Here is a 23,478-nt window from a genome sequence, read left to right as displayed (position 1 = left end):
GGTGGGCTCCTGCCGGCTCCCCGCTCCCTCCCCGCCTGGCCTGCTCCTGCGCTGACCCCCGGCGGAGAGGCGGGTCATTCCAGGCCGCGGTGGTGCCACCGTGAACCCAGAGCCTCGTCTTCCTCTGGCCGTGAGTCTCAGTTTCTGGCCAGAACCGGGGGTGGGGCTGTGGCCAAGGGCACAGTGACCACAGTGACCCCAGAAGGGCCTCTGATGGGTGGGCCAGACCCTTTGTGGGCACCGGCCGGACATAGTGCGGGGCGCCAGGGAGGAATTCACATTTCAGCCCGTCCGGCAGGGCCCTCTGCCCCGGCCGAGGCGGCCAGGGCCACCCCTCCTATGGATGGCCTAGAAGGTTAGGTGCTGTGGTTGAAAGACCACTGACCAACACAGGCCGGAGCCGCGTCCCCAGCCGAGGCCCACGCTCGGTCTGACGTCCCCTCAAGGGACTTCGCCTCCACCCCCTATTTCTGCCTGTCCCCGGGCCACGCACCGTGGTGTCCTGTACATTCTCGGCTGCTACCTCCGCCAACCGGTAAGAAAACCATGAGAGACTTCAAGGCAAAAAGAAAGAGGCCAGGCCCCGGAGACCGTTAAAAAATTAATTGCTCCGTTTTGACCGAAGGGACAGAAAAGTCTCCAAGGCCCCCGAGGTCAGGATCTGCGAGGGTCGAGAGGAGACCCCGAGAATTTAGGCAACACTCGCTTCGAACGATCGTCTTCAGCCAGCGCACCGGTGGCGCCTGCCGGCCTGGCGGAGGCACGTCGGGGGGCTCCCACGCTCCAAGGTTCATAGAAATAAGGCAAGAAAATGATTAAGCAAAATAATTAGAAACACCTGGCAAGGTCAAGGAACCAGGAAATGTCCTTGAGCGAAAAGATGGGGCCCTGGGACTAATCCGGGCACAACAGGAGACACCTAACCTGCGGCCTCCGTGTTTACGTTGGCCGGGGAGGGACAGGCGGGTGCCACCCCGGGGATGGAACCGAGCCCCTCAGGCCAACCCCAAGGCTTCAGACCGGGCCTCAGGCGTTAGAGGACGCGGGGTGAGCCAACCGGAGCCGAGGAGACCGAAGGGAGCCTAGGGGAGGAAACATATTAGAATTGCACCAGAGCCCTCCAGGGAGCAGACGAACTGCCAGGCAGGGCCTGCAGCACCGGCTGGAAAGCAAGCCGGGGGGGCTGCCCGAGGAGGGAGCCTCAGAAACGCAGCCCAGCCACGGAACAGGCCGAGCTTCCCGGCCGCCGCGGGGCCCCAGCATCCCCCAGCTGCGCGAGCCCTACAGCGGCCCCCAAGGGTTCTCAGCAGCGACCCACCCAGACCCACGGACTCTGCGCAGGTGGGGGGAGGGCGTCAACGTCCGGCAGGCGCCTGAAGCTTGCCCTGCGCCCCTCATTGCCTCTTGGTGGACCCTCACTCTTTCTTTCTTTTTTTTAAAAAAACATATCTTTATTGATTTCAGAGAGAGGAAAGGAGAGGGGGAGAGAGAGAGAGAGAAACATCAGTGATGAGAGAGTCATTGATCGAGCCCGCAACCCGGGCACATGCCCTGACCGGGAATCGAACCCTGATCTCCTCAATCCTAGGTCGATGCTCAACCGCTGAGCCACGCCTGGCCGGGCCTCTCTTTTTTAAAAAAAAAAATATGTTTTGCCCTGGCCAGCTTGGCTCAGTGGTTAGAGAGTCAGCCTGTGGACTGTAGGGTCACGGGTTCGATTCCTGGCCACGGGCTCGTACCTCAGTGGCAGCTCGATCCCGGGCCCTGGTCAGGGCACATGCGGGCGGCAACCAATCCCTGTGTCTCTCTCACATCCATCGCTCTCTCTCTCCCCCCCTTCCCGTCGCTCTCTCTAAAAGAAAATCAATGGAAAAATATCCTTCAGTGAGGATTACCAAAAAAATTAAAAGATGTTTTATTTATTTATTTTTAGACCAAGAGGAAGGGAGAGGGAGAGAGAGAGAAACATCGATGGGAGAGAACCATCACCCATCGGCCGCCTCCTGCGCACCCCCTCCTGGGAACCAAGCCCACACCCCCGGGCATGTGCCCTGATCGGGAATCGAACTGGCGACCTCTTGGCTCACGGGGCGGCGCCCAACCACTGAGCCACGCCGGCCGGGCGAGGCCCCTCGCTCTTGCCCTGTCCTCTCCGCGCCCAAGGACGCGTGGCCATCCCTTGCGTGTGTGGCTGACCCAGGCCTCCCCTCCCACCCTCCGCGCCGCCAGTTCCAAGTAGAGCAGGGAGCACTTTCCACGTCGGCTTTCCCTCCCCTCTTCTAAGTGAAAACAGGCTTTTCAATTTGTGACGGTCCCTCTAGAATCTGAGACCGCAGAAGCTGACCCCGGGCCAGCAAACATGTTCGTCAACAGCCCCAGCTCTGGCAGATCTACCAACATTGTGTCTTTCTCAATGAGGCGAAGGAGAGAAAACACCCTTTAAAATGTCAATAATATCGGTGTTGCAACTCAGTCTCCCACATCAAACATCACCCCAGCAGACCCACCCCGAGGCTTCGCCAGCCCTCCCCCCGCCCCGCCCCCCTGGCAACACGCCACCCATGTCAAAGGCTCTCCCCCAGAAGGCACTGAGCGCTGGGGCGTCTGTCCGTTAGTACTCACTGGGCCTTCAGCCCTGGACCTGAAGGCCCTGGGGAGCGGACGGAGGGAAACCCGCTCCCCTTCTGCGGCCCAGCAGGTCCCCCCCGACCCGGGCTCAGAACAACGCAAGCTCCGTATTCCAGGGCGTAGAGGCCTTTGAGCACCCCTTTGTCTGGGGGTCGTGGGGGGACACAGACGGCTGAGACATGCGCGCTGCGGGCAAAGGGTTTATGGTTGAACAGGGAAGCACCCAGTTACTACTATTGCTGGTTTAAAAAGACCTAAGAGCCCTGGCCGGTGTGGTTCAGTGGTTAGAGCGTCGACCCTCAAACCGAAGGGTCACAGGTTCAATTTCTGGTCAAGGGCATGTACCTGGGTTGCAGGTGCCATCCCGGCCCCGGTCGGGGCGCGTGCGGGAGGCAACCCATCGGCGTGTCTCTCTCGCGTTGGTGTTTCTCTCCCCCCCCCCACTCTCCCTGCAAAGGGTTATGATGAAGCTGAGGCTTCCCCTAAGGCCTTGCAGACTCTGAGTGTGGCCCTGGGACCTGGGAGCCTGGGGAGCTGCTGGAATGCAGGGGAGAAGATTCCTGGAAGGCGGCCTTCCCCCGGAGCTCTCCCAGCGCCGGCGACACTCACGGGGTCAATCATTAACACTGAGCCCAGCAAACACCTGACGCAGGAGCCGCAGGTCACGACCAGACAGAGGGCAGGAAAGGTCACCCCTGCTGAACCCATGGTGCCACCCTCCAGCCGGTGCCTGGGAAGCACCACATGTGACGAGGGCCTCTGCTCTGTGGCCTATGGGAGCTTTCGTTTCTGCAGCCACCTTTCACTTTGCGGGAAGGTGGGGGGGGTTGCAGCGGGGGGAAAGGGGAGGAGGCGGCGGTGTTTGGGGGGCTGAGCGTGCACCAGGGCTCTCCCAGCCGTGCCCCCATTCTGCAGCCCCCCCACTGCACCCCCAGGCTAAGGACCCTTCCCCGGAGGTCGGCCGGGTGGACCCAGGCCTGTTTAACACGGTGACAACGCTCTACGCAGAGTGGGGAGAAGACGGGGCCAGGAACCAGACCCCGGGGCCAGACTGCAGACTTTGAGGATGTTATTGCTCAAGCACAGGATCGAAGAGTATTTCTGAGCTCACTTAAATACCTTAAATTTAAATATATAAATAGATCTCTCTATATCTACATCTGTGTAAAAATGCTTAAAAGCCCCAAAGCCGAGAATGGGAGCAGCCAGAGAGACAGACCCTGGAGCCAGGAGCCGCCTTTGGGCGTCTCTGACGGTTTCCGAAAAGCCACCCGAGGTTTCAGGAAACAGAAACCCAAAGGGCTTCAGGACCCTTTCCAGGTCACGTGACGAGTGGCTCAGCCACACCCAGGCTCAGGCTGAGCTGCTGGGTGCCACGTGGCCTCGGAAATCAGATGCACAGACTCCCTGGTTAGGGACACAGAATGTTCTCGGAAGCAAGAATAACACAGGCACCGACTCCGGGACGTATCCACGGGAGCCGCTGAGCAGAGATTAGTCTCGCTTCCCTAGTTTCCTGCTTGGTTAAAAGGGGAAATGAAAGATATTCTAAATTAAACGTCAGATTCTGTGTCCCCTGAGAGAAGCTCATGTCTGAAACTCAGTAATAAAAATGTTTAGAGCTTTTTGAGAAATGCTATGAAAATAGGAACATATTTAAGAAACTAACAAAGAAGCTATGATTCAATATTCAGGGTCCGAGATAGCATGTCGAGCTCGTGGGTAGGAGATTACACAGTAAGTCTGCAAAGTGCCCCCTAAGGCCACACGCCCGAGTGAAAGGCCCAAGACCGTGGTTCTCAAAGCCTGCTCCGAGGCCAGCGCCTCCCGGGCTTTTCAGAAATGACGACACAGGCTGCGGGTGGGGTCCAGCCACCCGCATCCGCACAAGCCCCACCCCCACCCATGGTGCTCCCTGCAGGCTCAACTTTGAGAATCTGTGGCCTGACGCAACTGAAGCTTCTGCCTTGGGTGTGCGGCGGGTCTAAGAGAAGCATCGCTCCTGCTGGACATTGGGCCACACACCTGTGGCCCGTGGCATCCTTTCCGCGGTCCATGGCTTCTGTGGTCCGTGGCATCCTTTCCCGTGGTCCGTGACTTTCCGTGGTCCGTGTCATCCTTTCCCGTGGTCCGTGTCATCCTTTCCGTGGCCCGTGTCATCCTTTCTGTGGCCCGTGGCATTCTTTCTGTGGGTGGTTATCACCGACCACTTTGCCCCACCAGTGCCACAGGCATCTCTCTGGTTAAGCTCGTTGCCAGGCGGGTCCGCGAGCGAATCATTAGCAACAACACGAAGCTGAAATCATTTTCTCCCCACGCAATGTCCCCTCAGTACCAGGTATTGAGAAAACAATCACATATTTAACAGATACAGTTATGAAATGTTGCCTCGCTCCACACCAAGAGGGGAAAATTCAGGCTCTTAAAAATTTTTTTTTTTTAAGTCCGCAGAATGTTGGCGTCCCCAAGCAAACAGGGATTGAGTGGCTCGCCGCGCCAGGAACTGGAGCCTGCTCGGAGGCTGTGCAGCCCTGGGCCCGCGGGAAGGGTCAGCTGGAGGCTTGCTAGGAATGCAGCGGCCCAGGCCCCCCCGGGACCCAGGCATCACGACGCCCTGGGAATTGTACCCACATTAGACTCTGAGAAGCAAGGCATTTGCTGGGACTTGATGGGTCCTGGGTGCGGATGCTGGCTGTCCTACCCTCTTGCCCTTTTCATGCAGGAAAATCCGACCGCTGTCAAGGTGTGTTGTTATCGTGAACACCGATACGGGCAACTACCAAATGCCTCCTCTATGGCATTGGAGCAGCTCCTCTTAGAAAAAAGAAATTCATTTTCCCTCCTCAATAGACTGGTTTAAATTAAAATACCAGCTCGCCACTTGGTCCCCTACAGGGAAGGAGACTTTGAAAAGTCTCTTGAAGAAAAAACATTTCACCCCATTTCTTTTACTTTTCTTTTTTAATGTGTTATTATTTAACTTTTTCCATCACCACTGGTCCCCTCTATGCCCCCTTCCACTTCCACTCCCCCGTCCCCCCATCACCACATTGGTGCACGTGTCCTGGAGCCCTCACCCCCCTCTCATTTTTATTTCTTTTTTGCTCAGCCCCCCCCGCCAGCTGTTTGCCTGCTCTGTCTATGAGCCTGTCTCTATTTTGCTCGGTAATTCACTTTGTTCATTAAATTCACCTGATTTCTAGAAGCTGCAGGAAATCTGAAGTTTAGGAGCCAGCAGAAAGGGAGATTTTGAAGGTGTAAGTGAGGGAGGTTACTAGGAAAACGTGGCCTCTCAGGAGAGGAGGGGCAGGGTCCCCCACAGGCCTCTGCACACAGGTGGGGGGCGGGGGGAGCCGCAAAGGGAAGTGAGGAAACAGGCCACCCTCATGGGCCACGTGGCCTCCGTCTGGTTTGGTCCAGTCACCAGTGAGATCATCAGCAGACTCGAGGGGTTGGGGTGGGGGCCAGGAGAGGGTGCCACCCAGCAGTGGGGGCTGGGCTGACGCGGAGCAGGGACCCGCGGGTGACCCTCCCGGGACATGAGAGCTGAGGGAGCAGACAGCTTTGCAGGGATACAGACCCACGGTTTCTGCTGAGGACCCACAGCAGCCCTGCCCAGCCGCCCGGCCGCCTCTGCCGGGATGGCTGCACCCGCTTCACAGTAAATGCCTCTGAGATAGTCTCTGCAGTGAGAAAGTGCCCTCGCCCACCTGTCCTACTATTCGTGCTCTCCCAGGGGCTGCCGACCCCTCCGGCGCCTCTAATAGTCTCATCTTTTCATTGGCTTGCAGGATGCTGGCTTGGTTTTCTCACATCGCTCCTGGGACAAGAGCTTCATCCCCACCACCTTGCTGGTAAATCAAAGGCCTGGGTCCCTGGTTCACAAATAAAACCTATTAACCCGAGGACCCGAAGTCAATCTCCAGCCTCATAAATAATGCTCAGTGTCAAGTGCTCTCCCTACAGCTCGGGTCCCGGAAGCAGTTGGGGTCAATTGCATTGTTTCCCGAGACAAGCTTCCCAAACCCTCGCTGGTGGGGAAGCAGCCGATCTGGGCCGTGCCCCAACTGACCATATGGGCATCACGGGCTCTGTAAGGTCCCCCAGCCCTGGCTACAGCCCCCAGGACATCAGTGACAAAGTGCTGGGGCCAGCTAGAGATGACAGGGAGAGAGAGGGGCCGCAGTGCAGGAAAGGCAGAACCCAGAGAAGGGCTTTGTGTTTCCTCTTGTCTGCAACACAACGGCTGTGCGAATAAATAAAAAGAATTTTTACAGCCCTGGCCGGCGTGGCTCAGTGGTCTCAGGTGGATTCCCAGTCAAGGGCATGTACCTAGGTTGCCGGTTCGCTTCTCCCCCCAAGTCAGGGCACGTTTGGGTGGCAACAATTTGTGTGTCTCTCTCCCTCCCTTTCACTCTCTCTAAAAATCAATGGAAACATATCCTAAAGGGGGGGAGGGAAGAAAGGAAAGGAAAGGAAAGGAAGGAAAGGAAAGGAAAGGAAAGGAAAGGAAAGGAAAGGAAAGGAAAGGAAAGGAAAGGAAAGGAAAGGAAAGGAAAGGAAAGGAAAGGAAAGGAAAGGAAAGGAAAGGAAAGGAAAGGAAAGGAAAGAATGAAATAAAATGAAATGAAACTACAGCATATTATGGGGTTTATATCTGTGCAGCTGTAACACACATGACAATGTAAGCAGGGTGGGTGGTAAATGGATTTTTTTTAACAGTTGCAAAGTTTTTGCATTTACATGAAATGATACAATGTTAACTCCAGACAGTGCCACATGAAGGGTATATATTGCAATCCCTGGAGCAACCACTAAAAAAAGGCAAAAAAGGGACAGCTTCAAAAGACAACTGATCAATGAAAATGAAATTTTAAAAATCAACCAACTCCAAAGACCAAAAAGGAAGAAAAGAAAAAAGACAAACAGACCCCATATGGCAACATTGTATCCATAATTACAATAAATGTAGAGGGTTCAACTCTCCAGAGAAAAGGCGGAGATATTCAGAGTGGATTTTAAAAAGCCAGACCCAGGAGACGCATGTTAAATATAAATAAATGAATAAGCTGAAAGCAAAGGGATGGAAAACTCACTCAAGGGGTGAGGCGGCTGATGTTGCTGCATTAACATCAGATCGAAGACACTTGAAAGCAGAGAGTGTTACCAGAAATAAAAGGGGACATTTCATAACAGTAAGAGGACCCATTCATCACAAAGTCCTAACAATAATAAACATGAATGCGCCAAATAACAGGGCTTCCAAATACAAGCGGCAACACAGGACAGAGCCAGAGGGGACAGCCGCCCGGGTGCCCGTGTGCACGCTGGCACCCAGCTTCAAGCCCTGGGTCTACAGCCAGCCGTGCCCTCAGCACCAAGTCCCCCGCAAATCAAGAGAAAACCCTTTTCACCCGGCCGGGCGGGGCTCAGCGGTTGAGCGTCGACCCAGGATCCAGGCAATCAGGATTCGATTCCTGGTCAGGGCACACGCCCAGGTTGCAGACTCGATCAATGACTCTCTCATTGATGTTTCTGTCTCTCTCTCCCTCTCCTTTCCTCTCTCTGAAATCAATAAAGATATATTAAAAAAAAAAAAAAAAAAAAAGAAAGAAAACCCTTTTCCCTGTTGTGAGCAGAGGTCAGACCAGAGAGAAAGTCATCCATCCCCCAACCCCCAGTTATTCTTTCCAGAACTAAAAACTCCCAGGTAGGTTAGTGGCCGTAATTTTGGTTTTACAAGGTTTTTATTGTTTCCATCTGCTGAACGGGTCATGGAGGTGAGCTGACACGGACCCCCAGGCACAGCAACAGGTCGCTCTGGAGATGGTCCGGTGTCCCTTAGAGGTCACCTGATTTTTTGGTGAGGTCACAGGGCATCCACACACCCACACTCCTCATGGGTGCGACCCTCTGGTCAGAGAGTGGCAACAGCCCTGTGTTGACAAGTGGGCACCATCTCTTTTCTCAGCTCCTAACATACAGAAACTTTACACACAACATCCCCGTATCTGAGGAAGCAATCAGGCCAGCATTCAATTACAGCTACCAAATGAAATTTCCTGCAATTTTACTGATTGCAGAAAAGGAAGAATTCCATCAGCTCACTCCAATCGTTCATCACTCAGCAAAATTAAATACGTAGCAAAAGCAAATTTAATCCACACCAGTGAAGTGTACCTGAGAAACACTATCTTGTTTCTCAAACTGCAATTAAGTATCTAAAGGTGTTTCTTGTTAAACCACAGGGTAAGTGATTTAAGCTCAGGTCAGATTTTTAAAAATACAGGGAAACAGGGGATCATCATGAAGGAAAAGGGCGTTTGTGGGGTGGAAATGTATGGGGACATCATCCCCGAGGGCACCCTGCTCCCACCAGAGGAGCCTGAGCAGCCAGAGATAAGCCCTATGGAGCCGAGTCGGAAACCTGCCGGCCCGGGAACATGTGATCAGGAATTGCAGGCGGTGGGTTGAGTGTGCAACTGTATAGTTTTATCTGGAGACAGTGTTGCAGTTCATCCTAAGATAAGGGGATAAAGGTAAGTAGTTAGCGATGAAGGTATTTGTAGAAGCTTTGGGTATGATATTGAAAGACATGAAGCTATCAACGTCCAATGATGACATAGGCTATGAAATCTGTCCCCCCCCCCCCAACACCCCTCACCCCCATGTAGCCAGGAAACATACTGTTGGAGAGGCACGGGCCTCATTTTTTCTAATCCTTAGTTGAGGATTTTTATTTTAAATAATTTTTATTTTTCTATTAGAGTTGTCATTCAATATCATATTAGTTCCAGGGGTACAGCATAGTGATTAGACATTTATGTGACTTATAAAGTGTTCCCCTCCATAAGTCCAGCACCCACTTGGCACCGTGCATCGTTAGGACAATATTATTGACTATATTCCCTGCGCTGGGCTTTACATCCCGTGACTGTTGTAACCGCCAATCTGTGCTTCTCAGTCCCTTCACCTTTTCACCCAGCCCCCGAACGCCTTCCTGTCTGGCAAACATCAGCCTGTTCTTTAGTTTCGTGTTTGTACTTCTTCTGACTCTGTGATTTTAACTCCCTGAAGCCCACGCCAGACTTCTGACCTCCAGAACACGGAGACGATAATTCTGTGTTGCTTTAAGCCACTAAGTTTGCCGCCCCGGCAGACACCCACACGATGTCCTCTCCACTGGCTGGAGCCGCCTCTGAGGGTTTGTGGGGTTTTTTTTTACATTTTTATTGAATTTATTGGGGTGACATTGGTTAATAAAATTACATAGGTTTCAGGTGTACAATTCATCTGTATATTGTATTGTGTGTTCACCACCCCAAGGTCACGGGGGCGTTGTGGAATGGAAGCGGGGGGAGGGGGCAGCGGGGGGCTCAGTGAGACCTGATCGGAGCCTCAGCCCCCTATTCTGTGCAATAGCTTTCAGCAGATTGCTTAGCTCGGGACTCCGTGTCGTCCCCTGAACAGGTGACACCTTTCAGGTGTTCGTTGAGGTTAAATAACAGAGGCGATACTGGAGGTTTAGATTTTACCGGAAAACAGGGCCAAGAGGTGCCTGGGGGCCCTCACACCCTACCTGCCCCCCACCTCCCCTTCCCCACCCTACACCCTTCCTCTAGAGACCCCACTGCTGATGGCGAACTGGCCCCCAGCTTGGCCTCTTCTCCACACTCTCCCACACCACCGGCCCTGGTGACGCCTGGCTCTCCCGGGGACACCTGCCCACCTTTCCCCAGTGGGAACCCCTCGTCTCCCACAGAACTTGCCCAGCCCTCTGTAGGAGTGTCCTGGGGCCACTTTAAACAATAAACAGTTATTGTCTCAACCAGACTCTACACTCCAGGTGTCCTCACTCCCAGAAGGCCCTGGGGGAGGAGCCCTCCTCCCTCTATTTCCAGTGGCTCGGGGCCCATCCTCGACACCTCCAGGCTTGCAGACGCTCCCCAAGCACTCTAACTGGCACGCTAATCTCTGTCTCCGTCACCACATTGCCTCTCCTGTGTCTCCTCTCTCTGCGTCTCTTCCTCTCTCAGGACACAGGTCACATTGGATTATGGGCCAGCTCTGCTCAGTGTGACCTCATCTTGACTAATCCCATCTGCAATGACCCAGCTTCCAAATTAGGTTGTATTCTGAGGTTCTGGAAGGTCATGGGTTTGGGGGACACTATCCAACCCAGTGTGTCCTGCTGGCCACAGCCACCTACTGTCCTCTGGGTCCCGTCTTCACTCCCTGGGGATCGGGCGCCTGACACACGGCCTCCCCCCATCCCCCAAACCTGCCACCTGCCAGAGCAACCTGGCCCAGCACAGGCATGACCCATCCACAGCCCAGCCTCTGGGTCTCCTGACCTCACAGCACCGGTGACTGGCTCCACACCACTTCGGCCACCCAATCCCAGGGCCGCTCCATGAACTTTGTCATCGGCACCTGGTGTCCCCGGAAACCATGCGCTCATAAAACTTCCAGTGTGACCAGAGTCTCCTCCTACCCACCCCATTGCAAATCCAGTGACAAGGTTGTGGGTGTTGGGCTACCTCCGTGGACAAAATAAGATTCCTGCCATGGCGGAGCTGCCACCGAGAGTGGCACTGAGCCCTCTGCACCCCAGGGGAGACCGGGGTCCCTTCCCTGCTGCGCCCTCCTCCCCCCTGCACACCGTGGCCCTCCATAGGCAGCCAGACAGACAAGAGCGGAGCAAGGACAATGGGCCAGGCCAGGTACAGAAGGCCACCAGGGTAGCCCTAGCAGGTTTGGCTCGGTGGTTAGAGTGTCACTTCTCGGACTGAAGGGTCCCGGGTTCAATTCCGGCCAAGGGCACGTACCTCGGCCGCAGGCTCAGCCCCATCGGGGTGTGCGCGGGAGGCAATCAGTCAATGTGTCTCTCTCACGTCGACGTTTCTCTCTCTCTCTCTCTCTCTCCCTTCCACTCTGAAAAAGCAATAAATAAATAAGTAAATACATAAAAGGTCACCAGGGCGGAAAGCCCTGGATGCCTAGCAAAGGACCGTTGTAGGGTGTGACCTTGCCCCCAGGGCGGCCTTTCCTCCCCTAGCCTATCACCGGTCATGCAGTTTGGACCCCCTGACCTTTCCTCCCTAGAGATAACATCTAGGCCTCGGTTGTGTTTCAGCTCCAGGCCCAGGAAAGCAGCAGCAAAACCAGCCACGGCTGAGCTCAGGACCAGCTGCATTGGATAATGACCCCCCCTCCCCGCCCTGGTGGCCACCAATCAATCAGTGGAGAGCACAACCCTGAAAGGACACCCCTGGAAAGCTGATGCATAGTCTATTGACCTTCCCCTGGGACCTCCCCTAAAATCTCAGGACCCAGGAGCGAGCTCGAGCCCCCCCAGCCCCCCCAGCCTCCCCCTTCTTTCTTCCCCTCCCCCCAGGCACTATTACCTTCCTCGCTCCCAAGCTCCAAGGGCCCTTCCTTTGCCTCTATCGCTTGTTTCCTGAGCCCATTTCTTCTAGGAATTACTTCTTCCACCTCTGTGATTTTCCAAGTAAATGTTCTCATATAGTTCGGGTCTTGGCTCTGAATTCTTTCCTGGCCAGCACTCAAGTACCGAGGTTGCTGAACCCAGGTCTGGCCTGACCCCACTGGTCTCACCCGGGTGCCGCTCTCGCTGCCAACAGACCCACCAGCCGCCAGGCACTGTCCTCATCCTCCTTGTCTGTCCCATTGTCCACCCCGTCCACCTGGAAACCCCAGTTCCCCGAAGCCCCTAAATGGCGGGCCCTTCCTACCCACAACGTAGCACCAAGGAGGGCCACACACACACACACCCTGGCCCACAGACCCTTCAGAACTTGGTCACAAACCTCAGCTAGGTCCTCAGCCCTGAGCCGCAAACTGCAGTTACTTCCAATCAGCTTAAACTGTGGCCACTCCCTTCTCCAGCAAAAACAGAAACCCCTGAGGGCACCTCCTCAAGCCCACTGCCCTCCTTCTCGGGCTGGGGAGGCCTCCTGGTCATCAGATGCCCGCCTCTGGTCCCAGACACCACGCCCGAATTGTCTTTCTTTCAGCTGGACTCTCCCATCAGCATTTAAATTGGTTCCCATCCTGCCCTGGCCGGTTTGGCTCAGTGGTTAGAGCTTCACCCCGAGGACTGAAGGGTCCTGGGTTCGATTCCAGCCAAGGGCACCTACCTCGGTTGCAGGCTCGATCCCCGGCCCTGGCCCAGACGCATGCAGGAGGCAGTCAATCGATGTGTCTCTCTCATATCAATCTTTCTCTCTCTCTCTCTCCCACTCTCTGAAAAGCAATGGAAAAAATATTCTTAGGTGAAGATTAAAAAAAAAAAAGATTTGTTCCTGTCCCCCCCATTTTAAGAACAGAAGAAAACTCCCTCCACACCAGGTCCTCCCCCGGTTTCCTATCCCTCCCCCCTCCCAGAGTCCATGTCCCACAGGTTTCGGAAGCCTGGCTGCTTCCTGTCCCCAGGGCCCCACAGCCCACAGCCCTCGGCCCTCATGGCCTCATGTGCGGCTGCTGACCCTCCTTTGGGGATGCATGTCCCTGGGTTTTGTGACTGGACCTTCTTCCTCCCCCTTGGCCCTTCCACTGCGTATACTTTCCCCCCAGGGCCGTCGGAGGCTCTCTGGGCTGTCACCACGCCCTCTGCCGTGGCCCCTCTTCCAGTGGCTCTGGCCACCACCTGCAGTGCTGTCTGTCACGGAACTACAGAGTCACCCAGGATATAACCTCCCACAGCGAGGGGACCGTCTCTGGGCCAAGCATCGCTCTCCTGCACCCTTCCGAGCGACGGAGGCAGAAATGGACAAGGTGACCCAGCGGGACCCACAGGGCAGCCCCCGGCTCTTCCTGCCCCCGATTCAGCCGGCGAGCCCGCCGTGGGCCGCGGAGTCTGGCCGGCCAGCAGCTGCGTGGATGCGGCGACCACCAGGCCCAGGGCAGCCAAGGAGTGAGGACCGCGGGTGACTGTTTACCAACCGGAAACCAGAGACTGAGGGCGAACAGGCGCGTGTCTCTCTTTCCCTGAAAGGACTGTTCTCCCAGCGCCTGTGGGCAGGGCCCCGAGCGACCAGGCCCTGGGAGTGTTTCCACGCGCAGCCTCGGCCAGCTGGCCAGCTCCGTAAGGCCCGGCCTTCAACTCGCTTTTCCTCCCTCACCTTTCCTTCACTCTTTAATTATTTTCTTTTGTTAATCCCCCCCTGAGGATATTTTTTCCCATTGCTTTTCAGAGTGGGAGAGAGAGAGAGAAACATCGATGTGAGAGACACATGGATTAGTTGCCTCCCGCACATGCCCCATCGGGGGCTGGGGATCGAGCCTGCACCCAGGTACCTGCCCTTGGCTGGAATGGAACCCGGGACCCTTCGGTCCTCATGCTGACGCTCTAACCACTGAGCCAAACCAGCCAGGGGCTTCACACTTTTTTAAAAAATATGTCTTCATTGATTTCAGAGAGGAGGGGAGAGGGAGAGAGATAAACATCAGTGACGCGAGTCATCGATCGGCAGCCTCCTGCACACACCCTGCTGGGGATGGAGCCTGCAACCCGGGGCCTGTGCCCTGACCTGCCATGGAACCAACCACCTTCCCGTGCCCAGGTGGACCGGGCGATGTCCAGCCGACTGAGTCAGGTCGGCCGGGGCTTGGTCTCTTTCCCTCACTCTTGTAGGAGCGACACCCAAGGGCCTTGGGTTCGATTCCCTGTCCTGGGCACATCACCTGGGTGGCAGGCCGGACCCCCGGCCCTGCTGGGGGCCTGTGAGGTTGGCAGCCGATGCATGTGTCTCTCTCTCTGCCCCTCCCTCCCTCCTACTCTCTCTAAAAGTCAATTAAAAAAAGTATCCTCAGGTGAGATTAACAAACAACAAAAACCCCCACAAGCTCCTAAGATTTTAAACCCTGCGCTCTTGCCCAGCGGGACGTGGGTTCCCACCTGGCCCGGGGCCTGCCCAACTCCTTAGACGGCGGAGCCGGGCGCCAGGGCTGCAGCACGTGGCGCAGCGACCGGGTCAAACAGCCCTTTTTTTTTTTCTTTTTTTTCCAGAGTCCTTTTGGTGACCTGTGCTCCAGAGTCGAGCAAAGACCCGTGGGAGCCGGGGGGAATGACCGTGCGAACGGCACGTCTCTCCTTTACAAGTTCACCAAGGGCTTTCCCTGCCCGGAGGCTTCGGAAGCACTCGGGTCGCCCGCAAACCGAAAGCCCCTGCGCCACCGCGCGCGTCCCCGCGCGCACGGCGGACGACTCGCTCCCCAGGAGCGCGCGCGGCGACCGTCGGGGGCCTCGGGGCGGGGCGCGCGAGCCGGGTCGGAGCATCCTCAGGTGACCCCGCGGGTGCACCGGCCGAGCGGAGGGGACAAAGTCGGCAGGGAAGCTTATCCACGGGCCACGTGTGGGTCCAGGTCAAGATTCCAGCGGCTGAGCCCCGGAGGCACGGTTTTGGAAGCTGTCCTCCCGCGCCCCCGCGTCCCCGCGGCGCCGCCTCCCACCGCCCGCCCCACGCGGCTGCACCGGGGCCGCGCGAGGGGGGAGCGCGGCGCCCGCCCCTCGGCGCCCCCGCCGCGTCCCTCGGTGCCCCCCAGCTCCGCGCGGGGCCCCAGCCCGTGCGCCCGCGCGCGCTCCCGAGCCCGCGGGCCGGCGGTGGCGTGTGCCTGCGTCATATGGGCCGCCCGCCCCGGATTGGCCGCGGCCGCCTCACCAGACCGCGAGCGCACGGGCGCGCGGGCGGGGCGGCGCGCGCGGAGGCCACGCCCCCGGGCGCACGAGCCGGGCCGCGGGCCGCGCCGGGGTCACGTGACCCGGGGCCCCGCCACCCGCTTTATAAGCCGCGCCGCGCGCCCGGCGCCGCGGGCCCAACTCTAGGCGGTCCGGGCAGAGACCCTGCAGCCCCTTCTCCTCCGGGACCTCCTCCGTCGGCGAGCCCGCGGGCGGGCGCCCCTCGGCCAGGTACGCGGGACGCGGCGGGGCCCGGGAGCGGGATAGCCGGGCTCCATCGGGACCGCGGCGCCGGTCCCGACCCCGGTGGGAACCGCTGCACCCCTGACCCCCCCTGGGCCGGACCCCTGGTCTCCTCCGCCCGCTAGGACCCCAGTCCCTCGTCCTGGGCGGCCTGAGGACGCACGGGGTTTGGGAAACTTTGGGACCGGACGGGGTGTGCAGGGGGCGCGCGCGGGCGGGAACGGAGCCGGCTCTGCAGCCCGTGCGCTACCCCCATCTCCTGCCCCGCGCGCCCCGTCCCCGCGGCTCCGGGGAGGGACCGAGTCCTCCTGGACGTGCTGGCGGTGGAGGAGCGCAGCCTCCCGAGCGGGCCTCCCTGCACCTGCCGCCCCCACCGCGTTCCTCGAAGATGAACTTGGTTGTGACCCCGCCTCCCCGACCCCCCGCTTCCTTCCAGGAAAGCCCGACCCAGCCCGCTGACTGATGCCCAGACTGGACAACCACTTCTGGAGCTGTCCGTGCGCTCGCGGCGCCAGGCCCCGAGGCCCCCCGACGGCCCGCGCCGGAGGGCTGGCGGCTAAGGTGGGGGAGATGATCACCTCCTCGGTGCCCGGCCCCTCGCTGCTGGCGGCCCGCGGCGCCCGGGACCCCGACCCCGCCCGCGGGCCTCGGGGCGCGGGCGCCGGGGCTCGCGGGGGCGGCCGCGGCCAGGCCACCAGCTGGCACCACCACCTGCTGCAGAGGAGCCTGGTGCTGTTCTCCGTCGGGGTGGTCCTCGCGCTGGTGCTCAACCTGCTGCAGGTGCAGAGGAACGTCACCCTGTTCCCCGAGGAGGTGATCGCCACCATCTTCTCCTCCGCCTGGTGGGTTCCTCCCTGCTGTGGGACAGCGGCTGGTGAGTAGGAAAAAAAAATTTTTAATTTATTTTTAAAAGATGGCTTTTGGGCAAAAAGGTATTTCAGACGCGGGGAAACATCTATTTGAATGTGGAGCCATCGGGAGGAAGGGGAAGCGCGCGCCTCCCGGGTTGGCGTTTGGGGAAGGAGGGGACCCCGGATCCCCGATGCCGGCCTCCGGCGGGATGGAGACGCGGCCCCGGGACAACCGGCCCCTCCCCTCCCCGCGGGCCGGGCGCCCTCCCAGAGCCCGCCTGTCGCCCGGGCGGGCTGCTCCGATTGGCCGCCGCGGAACTGGTGAGCGCGGGCGCCGGGCCGCTATTGGCTGCGGCGCCCAACACGCTACGCTGCCGGGTAACTGAAAACAAACCGTCACGTGGGCCGAGGCGTTGCCAGGGAACCGCCTCCCGCCCGCCTCCTGCAGGCTGGAGACCTGCGGAGCTGGTCCTGACCCAGACAGCTAGGGAGAGGGGACCCCCCCCTTTTCCTGGGACTGCTCCCCGCTGGGCACCGATGCCCGGATACATAGCACGGGCTCAGCCTAAGTCGTGGGCAGGCAGGCTGCCTCCTTTTGGTAGAATTCCTGGTTATTTCGCTGGCGGGGTAGGAATGCTGCCCCGATGGCACAGGAGCGCGCAGTCTCAGCACCTGGGGGTGAGCAAAGCCTGTGGCTGTAAAACGGGGCACAGCAGACCCGAGGGCCCCATGGCCTGGTGGGCAGAGCCAGCTCCCCACGCAGGCCCAGCCGAGTGCCCAGCCCTGTGCCCAACACCATAGCTCCCTCTGCTCAGCTGTGGCTCCATTTTACAGACGTGGACACTGAGTCACAGGCTCAGCAGCCTTTCCAGGGGACAGCAAACGTCTGGGCCAGTATTTTTTTTTTTTTTTTAACATATCTTTATTGATTTCAGAGAGAGGAGAGGAAAGGAAAGGGAGAGAGAGAGACAGAAACATCAATGATGAGTCATTGATCGAGCCCACAACCCAGGCACGTGCCCTGACCGGGACTCGAACCCTGATCGCCTGGATCCTAGGTCCACACTCAACCGCTGAGCCAGGCCCAGCTGGGCCAGGCCAGTATTCTTAACTCTGCCTACTGTCTCCCCGGAGTCTGTTGTGTCCCTTGCCCCGTGGGGACAGCGGGGAGGCAGGAGGCCCCGAGTGGAGCGTGGGTTCCAGCCCGGACACTGTGGTTTCTGAGCAGGGGGAGAATGTTCTCATCTTGGTCCTCAACGGCGTGGGTCCTGATTCGTCTCAAAACCCTTTAAATATATGCTGTGCTGGTAAAAATCCTGCTGGGGAAATAGATCTAGATGCAAATTCCATTTTCCATACACATTTGGCACAATAGTTTCTTTGAATCGCAAACTTGATCTTAAAAATGAAAGGTTTAATTTAAGCTTTCTTTGTAATGGAAGCTGCAGGAAATTCCAGGAATGCTTGAAACAGTTCTTCAAACCTTTTTTTTTTTTTTTGGCCATCAGCCAAGACCATGAGGGGAACATTCCATATTACATTTCACCTACTTAACTTTCCATTTTAACAGGTAAAGTTAAGCCCTGGCCGGTGTGGCTCAGTGGTTAGAGCACCAGCCCATGGACTGCAGGGTCCTGGGTTCGATTCTGGCCAAGGGCACCTACGTGGGTTGTAGGCTCCAGCCCCAGCCCCAGCCCCAGCCCCAGCCCCAGCCCCACTTGGAGCACGGGCCAGAGGCAGCCAATCAATGTGCCTCTCTCACATCGATGTATCTCTCCCTGCCCACTCTCTCTGAAAAGCTAATGGAAATAATATCCTCAGGTGAGGATTTAAAAAAAAAAAAAGCCCGGCTGGACATGGCTCAGTGGTTGAGCATCGACCTGGGATCCAGGCAATCGGAGTTCAATTCCCGGTCAGGGCACATGCCCGGGTTGTGGGCTCTATCGATGACTCTCTCATCATTGATGTTTCTGTCTCTCTGTCTCCCCCTCCCTTCCTCTCTCTGAAATCAGTAAAGATACATTTAAAAAATAAATAAAATGAATTCACTTTAAAAAAAAAAAAAGAGAGAGGTAAGGTAAAGAGATTAAGCTATAGTGCAGTAAGTTACAGGGTTTGGGGCTCTGTTTTTCAGAGCGCCAAAATTAGAACTTGACGAAATGTAATATGAAATGGAAACTGAAAGTCTTTGAGTGTGTGGCTAGAATAGTGTTTCTTGTGTCTCTGTTGAAAAACCTAAAATAGTTACCTCTTCCAGAGGCCAGCCCCGTGGAGCCTCTGCCTGGCACTCAAGCCTCCGAGCTAGGGTGACTTTGCCACGTGAACCTTCATCCCACGCTGGGCCCCATGGGCCTGCATCCCCGCCGGTCACCACACGCCTCACGACGTTTTCCATCGGCTTCTCTCCTGCGGGTGCCACACCTCCTCCCGGCTGTGTTCTCTCTACTCTCTCACACTCTCCAATTGTGTGTCTGTGGAAACTAAGTCTTCAGAGCACAGCAAGCTCCCCCTCCCCTGTCTCATTACATAACACTCATTTTACACATGAGGAAACAAACATGGGCGCAGTCCCAGCGGCGAGCTGGGGAACAGAGGCTGGCTGTGTGCCTGGCCTGTGGTCTTCTACAGGTCAGAGCCTGGGCTCATGGGGACAGGTGAGCACGCTTGTCTGGTCATGGCACTGCCCCCAGCATGGTGCACAGGGTGCTCAGGGTCCTAGACTAAGTGTTGTCACCCCTTGCCATCGAGTCCAGTGCCACCCAGTGGGCACGGGCCTCTATGACCCAGAAGTCATAGTCAGGCCAGTGTAAATGGGCCTAGCATCAGCACTGGCCCTGGGGGCGAGCGTCAGACTTGTGATTTGTGCCTTGAGTACTGGTGGAAGCTCAACTCTTCACTGTAGAACGGGAGTCGCGTGGACGGAATAGAGAAAAAGCTACTTCTGCAGGCGGTTACCTGGTCCGCACGTTAGGCCCGTGTGGCTAAGCCCCTGCTGTACTCATGTCCACTTTGAACTAAATCAAAGAACAGTGGTGTTGCTTTCAACTTCTCAGAACTGTGATTTTTTGTTGTTGTTTGCACTCGAGAAGAACAAAGATGTAAACTTAGGCCTGGCTGGTGTTGCTCAGTGGTTGAGCCTCAGCCTATGAACCAGGAGGTCAGGGTTCGATTTCCCGTCAGGGCACACGCCCCGGTTTCGGGCTCGATCCCCACCGGGGGGCCTGCAGGAGGCGGCCGATCCATGACCCTCTCATCATTGATGTTTATGTCTCTCTCTCTCTCTCCCTTCCTCTCTCTGAAATCAATTTTTTTAAAAAGATATAAAATTGGTTTAAGTTTCGATGCTTTGTTACAGCAGGATAGTCTTCCAGGGAGGGACTGGTCTGGGTACCGTGTTGACTGCCACCTAGAAAGCTCGCTGTGTTAAGCTGTTGTCACTCTATGTTCCTTATGTCGTTCTGACCCCGTCATCTCTCCTTGTCTGGCAGCGGTTGTCGGCTTGCTGTACCCCTGCATCGACAGCCACCTGGGGGAGCCCCACAAGTTCAAGAGGGAGTGGGCCAGCGTGATGCGCTGCGTGGCGGTTTTCGTGGGCATCAACCACGCCAGCGCTGTATCCTTCTGTGGGCACCCTGTGCCGCGTCCGGAGCGTCCTCCTAGGCCCCGTGTGGAAGCGTGCCGTGGCTCTGACTCGGCGTACGTTGCCCAGTAGGTCGTGGAACAGTGTTCTTCCGGGTGGTGTTTTAAAGCCTGTCACTTCATTTACCCTCAGCAGGAGGTTTCGTCGTGGTCCTGAGCTGGAAGACGACGGTGGGAATGCGGCCCGGGGCCCAGTGGGCTGCTTTCTCTCCTCTGTCGGGCGGTATCTTGTTTCCTCGGAGTATGTGCTTTTTTATTTTGTAATAAATTTTATTTTTTATTTTTGGTTTTTTTAGAAAGTGAGGCGAGGGTGAGAAACATTGACGTGAGAGATAAACGTCAATTGGTCGCCTCCCCAAACGCCCCGACCTGACCTGTGACTGAACCCACAACCTGGGTGTGCGTCCTGACGGGGAACTGAACCTGCTGCGCTCTGGTTCACGGGATGACGCTCTAACCACTGAGCCACACCAGCCAGGGCCAAGAACGATATTCTTAGAGTTACCGGTTCTTCCGTCTGCTCTACCCCCGTTTAACAGGGAGGGGTCATGACAGGGTGTTGTGAGATTACCTTAGCTCTGCCCCCCGCGGACGCAGTGTCGTGATGGCAGCTAGCTGTGTGCCTCCAAGAGCTAGCATGTGTGACATCGAGTGGCATCGAATGCCGTCTGAGAGGGTCTCACGCAGACGGGGAGAGGCGAGAGCTCATGCAGCTCAAGTTACTGATAAACCGAGAAATAAGAACAGGGCTGTGGGTGGCTCACTAGCAAAATGGGTTGTTCTGTGGCTGAAATGCCGGCAGAATTTTATGCGTGGCTTTCAGAAGTTTGCTCGTAAACTTAGGGAAGGAGGGGGACGCAGTGACCTCATAGACGCTTCCCCTCGGCTCGGTCACGGAGCCCTCGTGTCTGACAGTCTGTGCGGCCCACCAGGCAGCTCGCGGCTGGAGAATTATGCGCACGGGGGAAGAACACATCTTGGTGCCTGGGTTTTCTGCGTTTTTTACTCTCATTAAACATCGCTAACTTGTCCTTGACCCGCGCGTCACCAGAAACTGGATTTTGCCAACAACGTTCAGCTCTCCTTGACGTTGGCGGCCCTGTCCCTGGGCCTGTGGTGGACCTTCGACCGTTCGAGGAGCGGGCTCGGGCTCGGGATCACCATCGCCTTCCTGGCCACGCTGATCACGCAGCTGCTGGTGTACAACGGCGTCTACCAGTAAGCACGTGCGCCCCCCCCCCCCCGGCTGCCCCTCACTCGGGGTCAAACGCCGCCTTAGCTGCGCTGCTCCCACGCTACTTACGCAGAGGGCCGTGGGCGCGGGTGTGAAATGCTCCGAGATGCCCCCGAGTGCCGATCCCCTGCTGTGAGTGTAGCGCCCGCAGTGTAACAGTGTAACGGGAAACCCCGCAGGAGCAACAATGTAGCGATCGGCCGTTAGCATCCTGCCGTCGCGGTTACTCAGCGTTCCTCTGCCCACAGGTACACGTCCCCAGACTTCCTCTACATCCGCTCCTGGCTGCCCTGCATATTCTTCTCCGGAGGCGTGACGGTTGGGAACATAGGGCGGCAGCTGGCCATGGTAGGTGAACTGCCCCCACAGGCTCCGACCCTTCGTTCCCCAGCTTCACAGGACTTCACGGGACATGTTTTCCTTGGTGTTGACAAATGCCCAGTGGAGACTTAACAGCAACAGTTAAATGAGAAAAGTGTACGTTTTTTAAAAAGAAAGGTGCCCAGGCTGATCGATACAGACAAGGGTTAGGTTCCCACGGCCGCTGATCGGCGCCGTGACGAGGGTATTTGGCGATCAGCGGTCGGTACCCGCGGGGCAGCCCACGGTCTGTGGGGAACCTGTCCTCAGCATCTGAGAGAGTTTGTGTCTGTTGCTGTTTGTAGCTGAATGCCATTCCTCTAAAAAGGCCCAACTTCCACCCGCTGCGGCTGTGGGGCGTCTGCCTCCCGCTGCCCAGGTCACCTGGCCGCAGCGCCCCCTCAGCGGGAGCGGAGTTGGCTCTCCCGCCGTGACGTGCTTCCGTCTGGCTGTTGGCTGACTTAGGCCTCCACGTGGCTCCTTCCACCTCTGGTCACAGGAGGGGGTCTAGTTTTACAGATGAGACTCTGCATGTTCACCTCCTTTACCGCAGAGCACGGTCAGGGCCGAGGAAGGGCGCCGGGTCCCGGGGAGTCCCTCCGCTGTCCCCTGGCGGCTTTGTGACTCAGGAAATTGTCCCACAGAGAACTTCCTGCAGGGCCTGGAGAGCAGCAAGTGCCGTAGGGTCTGCAGCAGGCTCTGTGAGCGTCGAGGAGAAAGTGATGCGGAGGCGGCTTCCAGGCTGCACCGGGGGCAACCGAGGGCCCCGGGAAGGGCACCGGGGACCGGGGGCTTGTCCGCTGCAGGGGCTCCCACAGTTCCTGTCTGCATCACCTTATTCCCGTCAAGGGACTTTCTCACCTTCCACCCTTCAGGGTCCACCTAACTGCTGGTTAATGCGGATGCACTGAGCTCACTTCTCTCCCTCTGTTTCTGTCCTTCCAGGGTGTCCCCGAAAAACCACACAACGACTGAGTCTCCTGCCCGCTGCTTCTGGAGGACAGCAGACGTGGCACCGGCACCGAGCTTCCCTCAGCGATCTGCGTGGACCGGGCTGAGCCTCACGTGACTCCAGGAACTCACCCTTAGAGTAGCAGCTGTGCAGAGGGACAGCTCGCCCGGAAATGCCACCTCAGCCGCCCCGCGCCTGCCCTGCGACGCTGCGTCCCCAGCGGGGACAGGCGGGCAGCGGGCGGCGGTTTCTGAGTGTTCGATGCCGTTTATGTCATAAAAAGCACGTTGCCATATTTCAAAGCCTTGAACTGAAGCCCAGGTCCCAGCTCTTGGTTCGGGGTCGCGCCCACAGCAGAGAGCTTGCTTAACAAAGGCGAGTGTGAGAAAATAGGAATGATGTTTATCCAAAAGTTTTTTAAAAATAGGGTTGTGGGGGGGGGGAAGAACAGCTGCAGGGGCGAACGTAGCGGTCACCTCACGAGGCCCGGCATGCTCACGTGGCCGCTCACGTGGCCGCTCACGCGTGTCACGGCGCACAGCGGAGCCTCCCTGCAGTGTGGCGCCCGGTGTCGACAATCCTCCCGAGCCGGGCGGCGAGAGGTGGGCTCCGCGTGGCCACCGCGTGTGAAGTTTGGTCTGCGCCGTGCAATTCTCCGCGAGCCAGGCTGCTGCTCCTTCGATGCCCCGGCGTCGGTGACTCTCCCACAGCCCTATGGGATCTGCAATCTGTGATTGCCTTGTACACAGGAGTGCGTCCGTCCCTGCAGCGAACACTCGTGTTTCCGATCGCACGGAGGTGTTGGTGAGCACAGTGCATCGTCCAGTGGCCCTGGCCACGGGAGACCCGGCTTGTAAGTGCCGGGTCCCTA

The 23,478-nt window shown here is 57.4% G+C and overlaps 1 protein-coding gene and 1 long non-coding RNA gene across 2 annotated transcripts; both read left to right on the top strand.

Annotated features, from left to right (window-relative positions):
• Nucleotides 1-3,600: 3,600 nt before the first annotated feature.
• On the top strand, nucleotides 3,601-6,939 carry LOC308562186. Its single transcript, XR_013999592.1, has 3 exons — nucleotides 3,601-4,966; nucleotides 5,073-5,371; nucleotides 6,420-6,939. It is a non-coding gene; the product is annotated as an uncharacterized lncRNA (long non-coding RNA).
• An 8,464-nt stretch (nucleotides 6,940-15,403) lies between these two features.
• On the top strand, nucleotides 15,404-23,047 carry INSIG1 (insulin induced gene 1). The gene is made up of 6 exons (XM_081146431.1): nucleotides 15,404-15,559; nucleotides 16,008-16,445; nucleotides 19,911-20,035; nucleotides 21,113-21,279; nucleotides 21,544-21,643; nucleotides 22,601-23,047. Exons 2-6 carry the CDS (start codon nucleotides 16,034-16,036, stop codon nucleotides 22,628-22,630), a joined length of 834 nt encoding a protein of 277 aa, XP_081002557.1. The 5' UTR covers nucleotides 15,404-15,559; nucleotides 16,008-16,033; the 3' UTR covers nucleotides 22,631-23,047.
• Nucleotides 23,048-23,478: the final 431 nt, after the last annotated feature.

Source organism: Miniopterus schreibersii (assembly GCF_964146895.1).
Source record: "Miniopterus schreibersii genome assembly, chromosome: 9".
Lineage (NCBI taxonomy): Eukaryota > Metazoa > Chordata > Mammalia > Chiroptera > Miniopteridae > Miniopterus > Miniopterus schreibersii.
The sequence above is the reverse complement of the archived record's forward strand: the minus strand, read 5'-3'. Positions and strand labels throughout refer to the sequence as shown.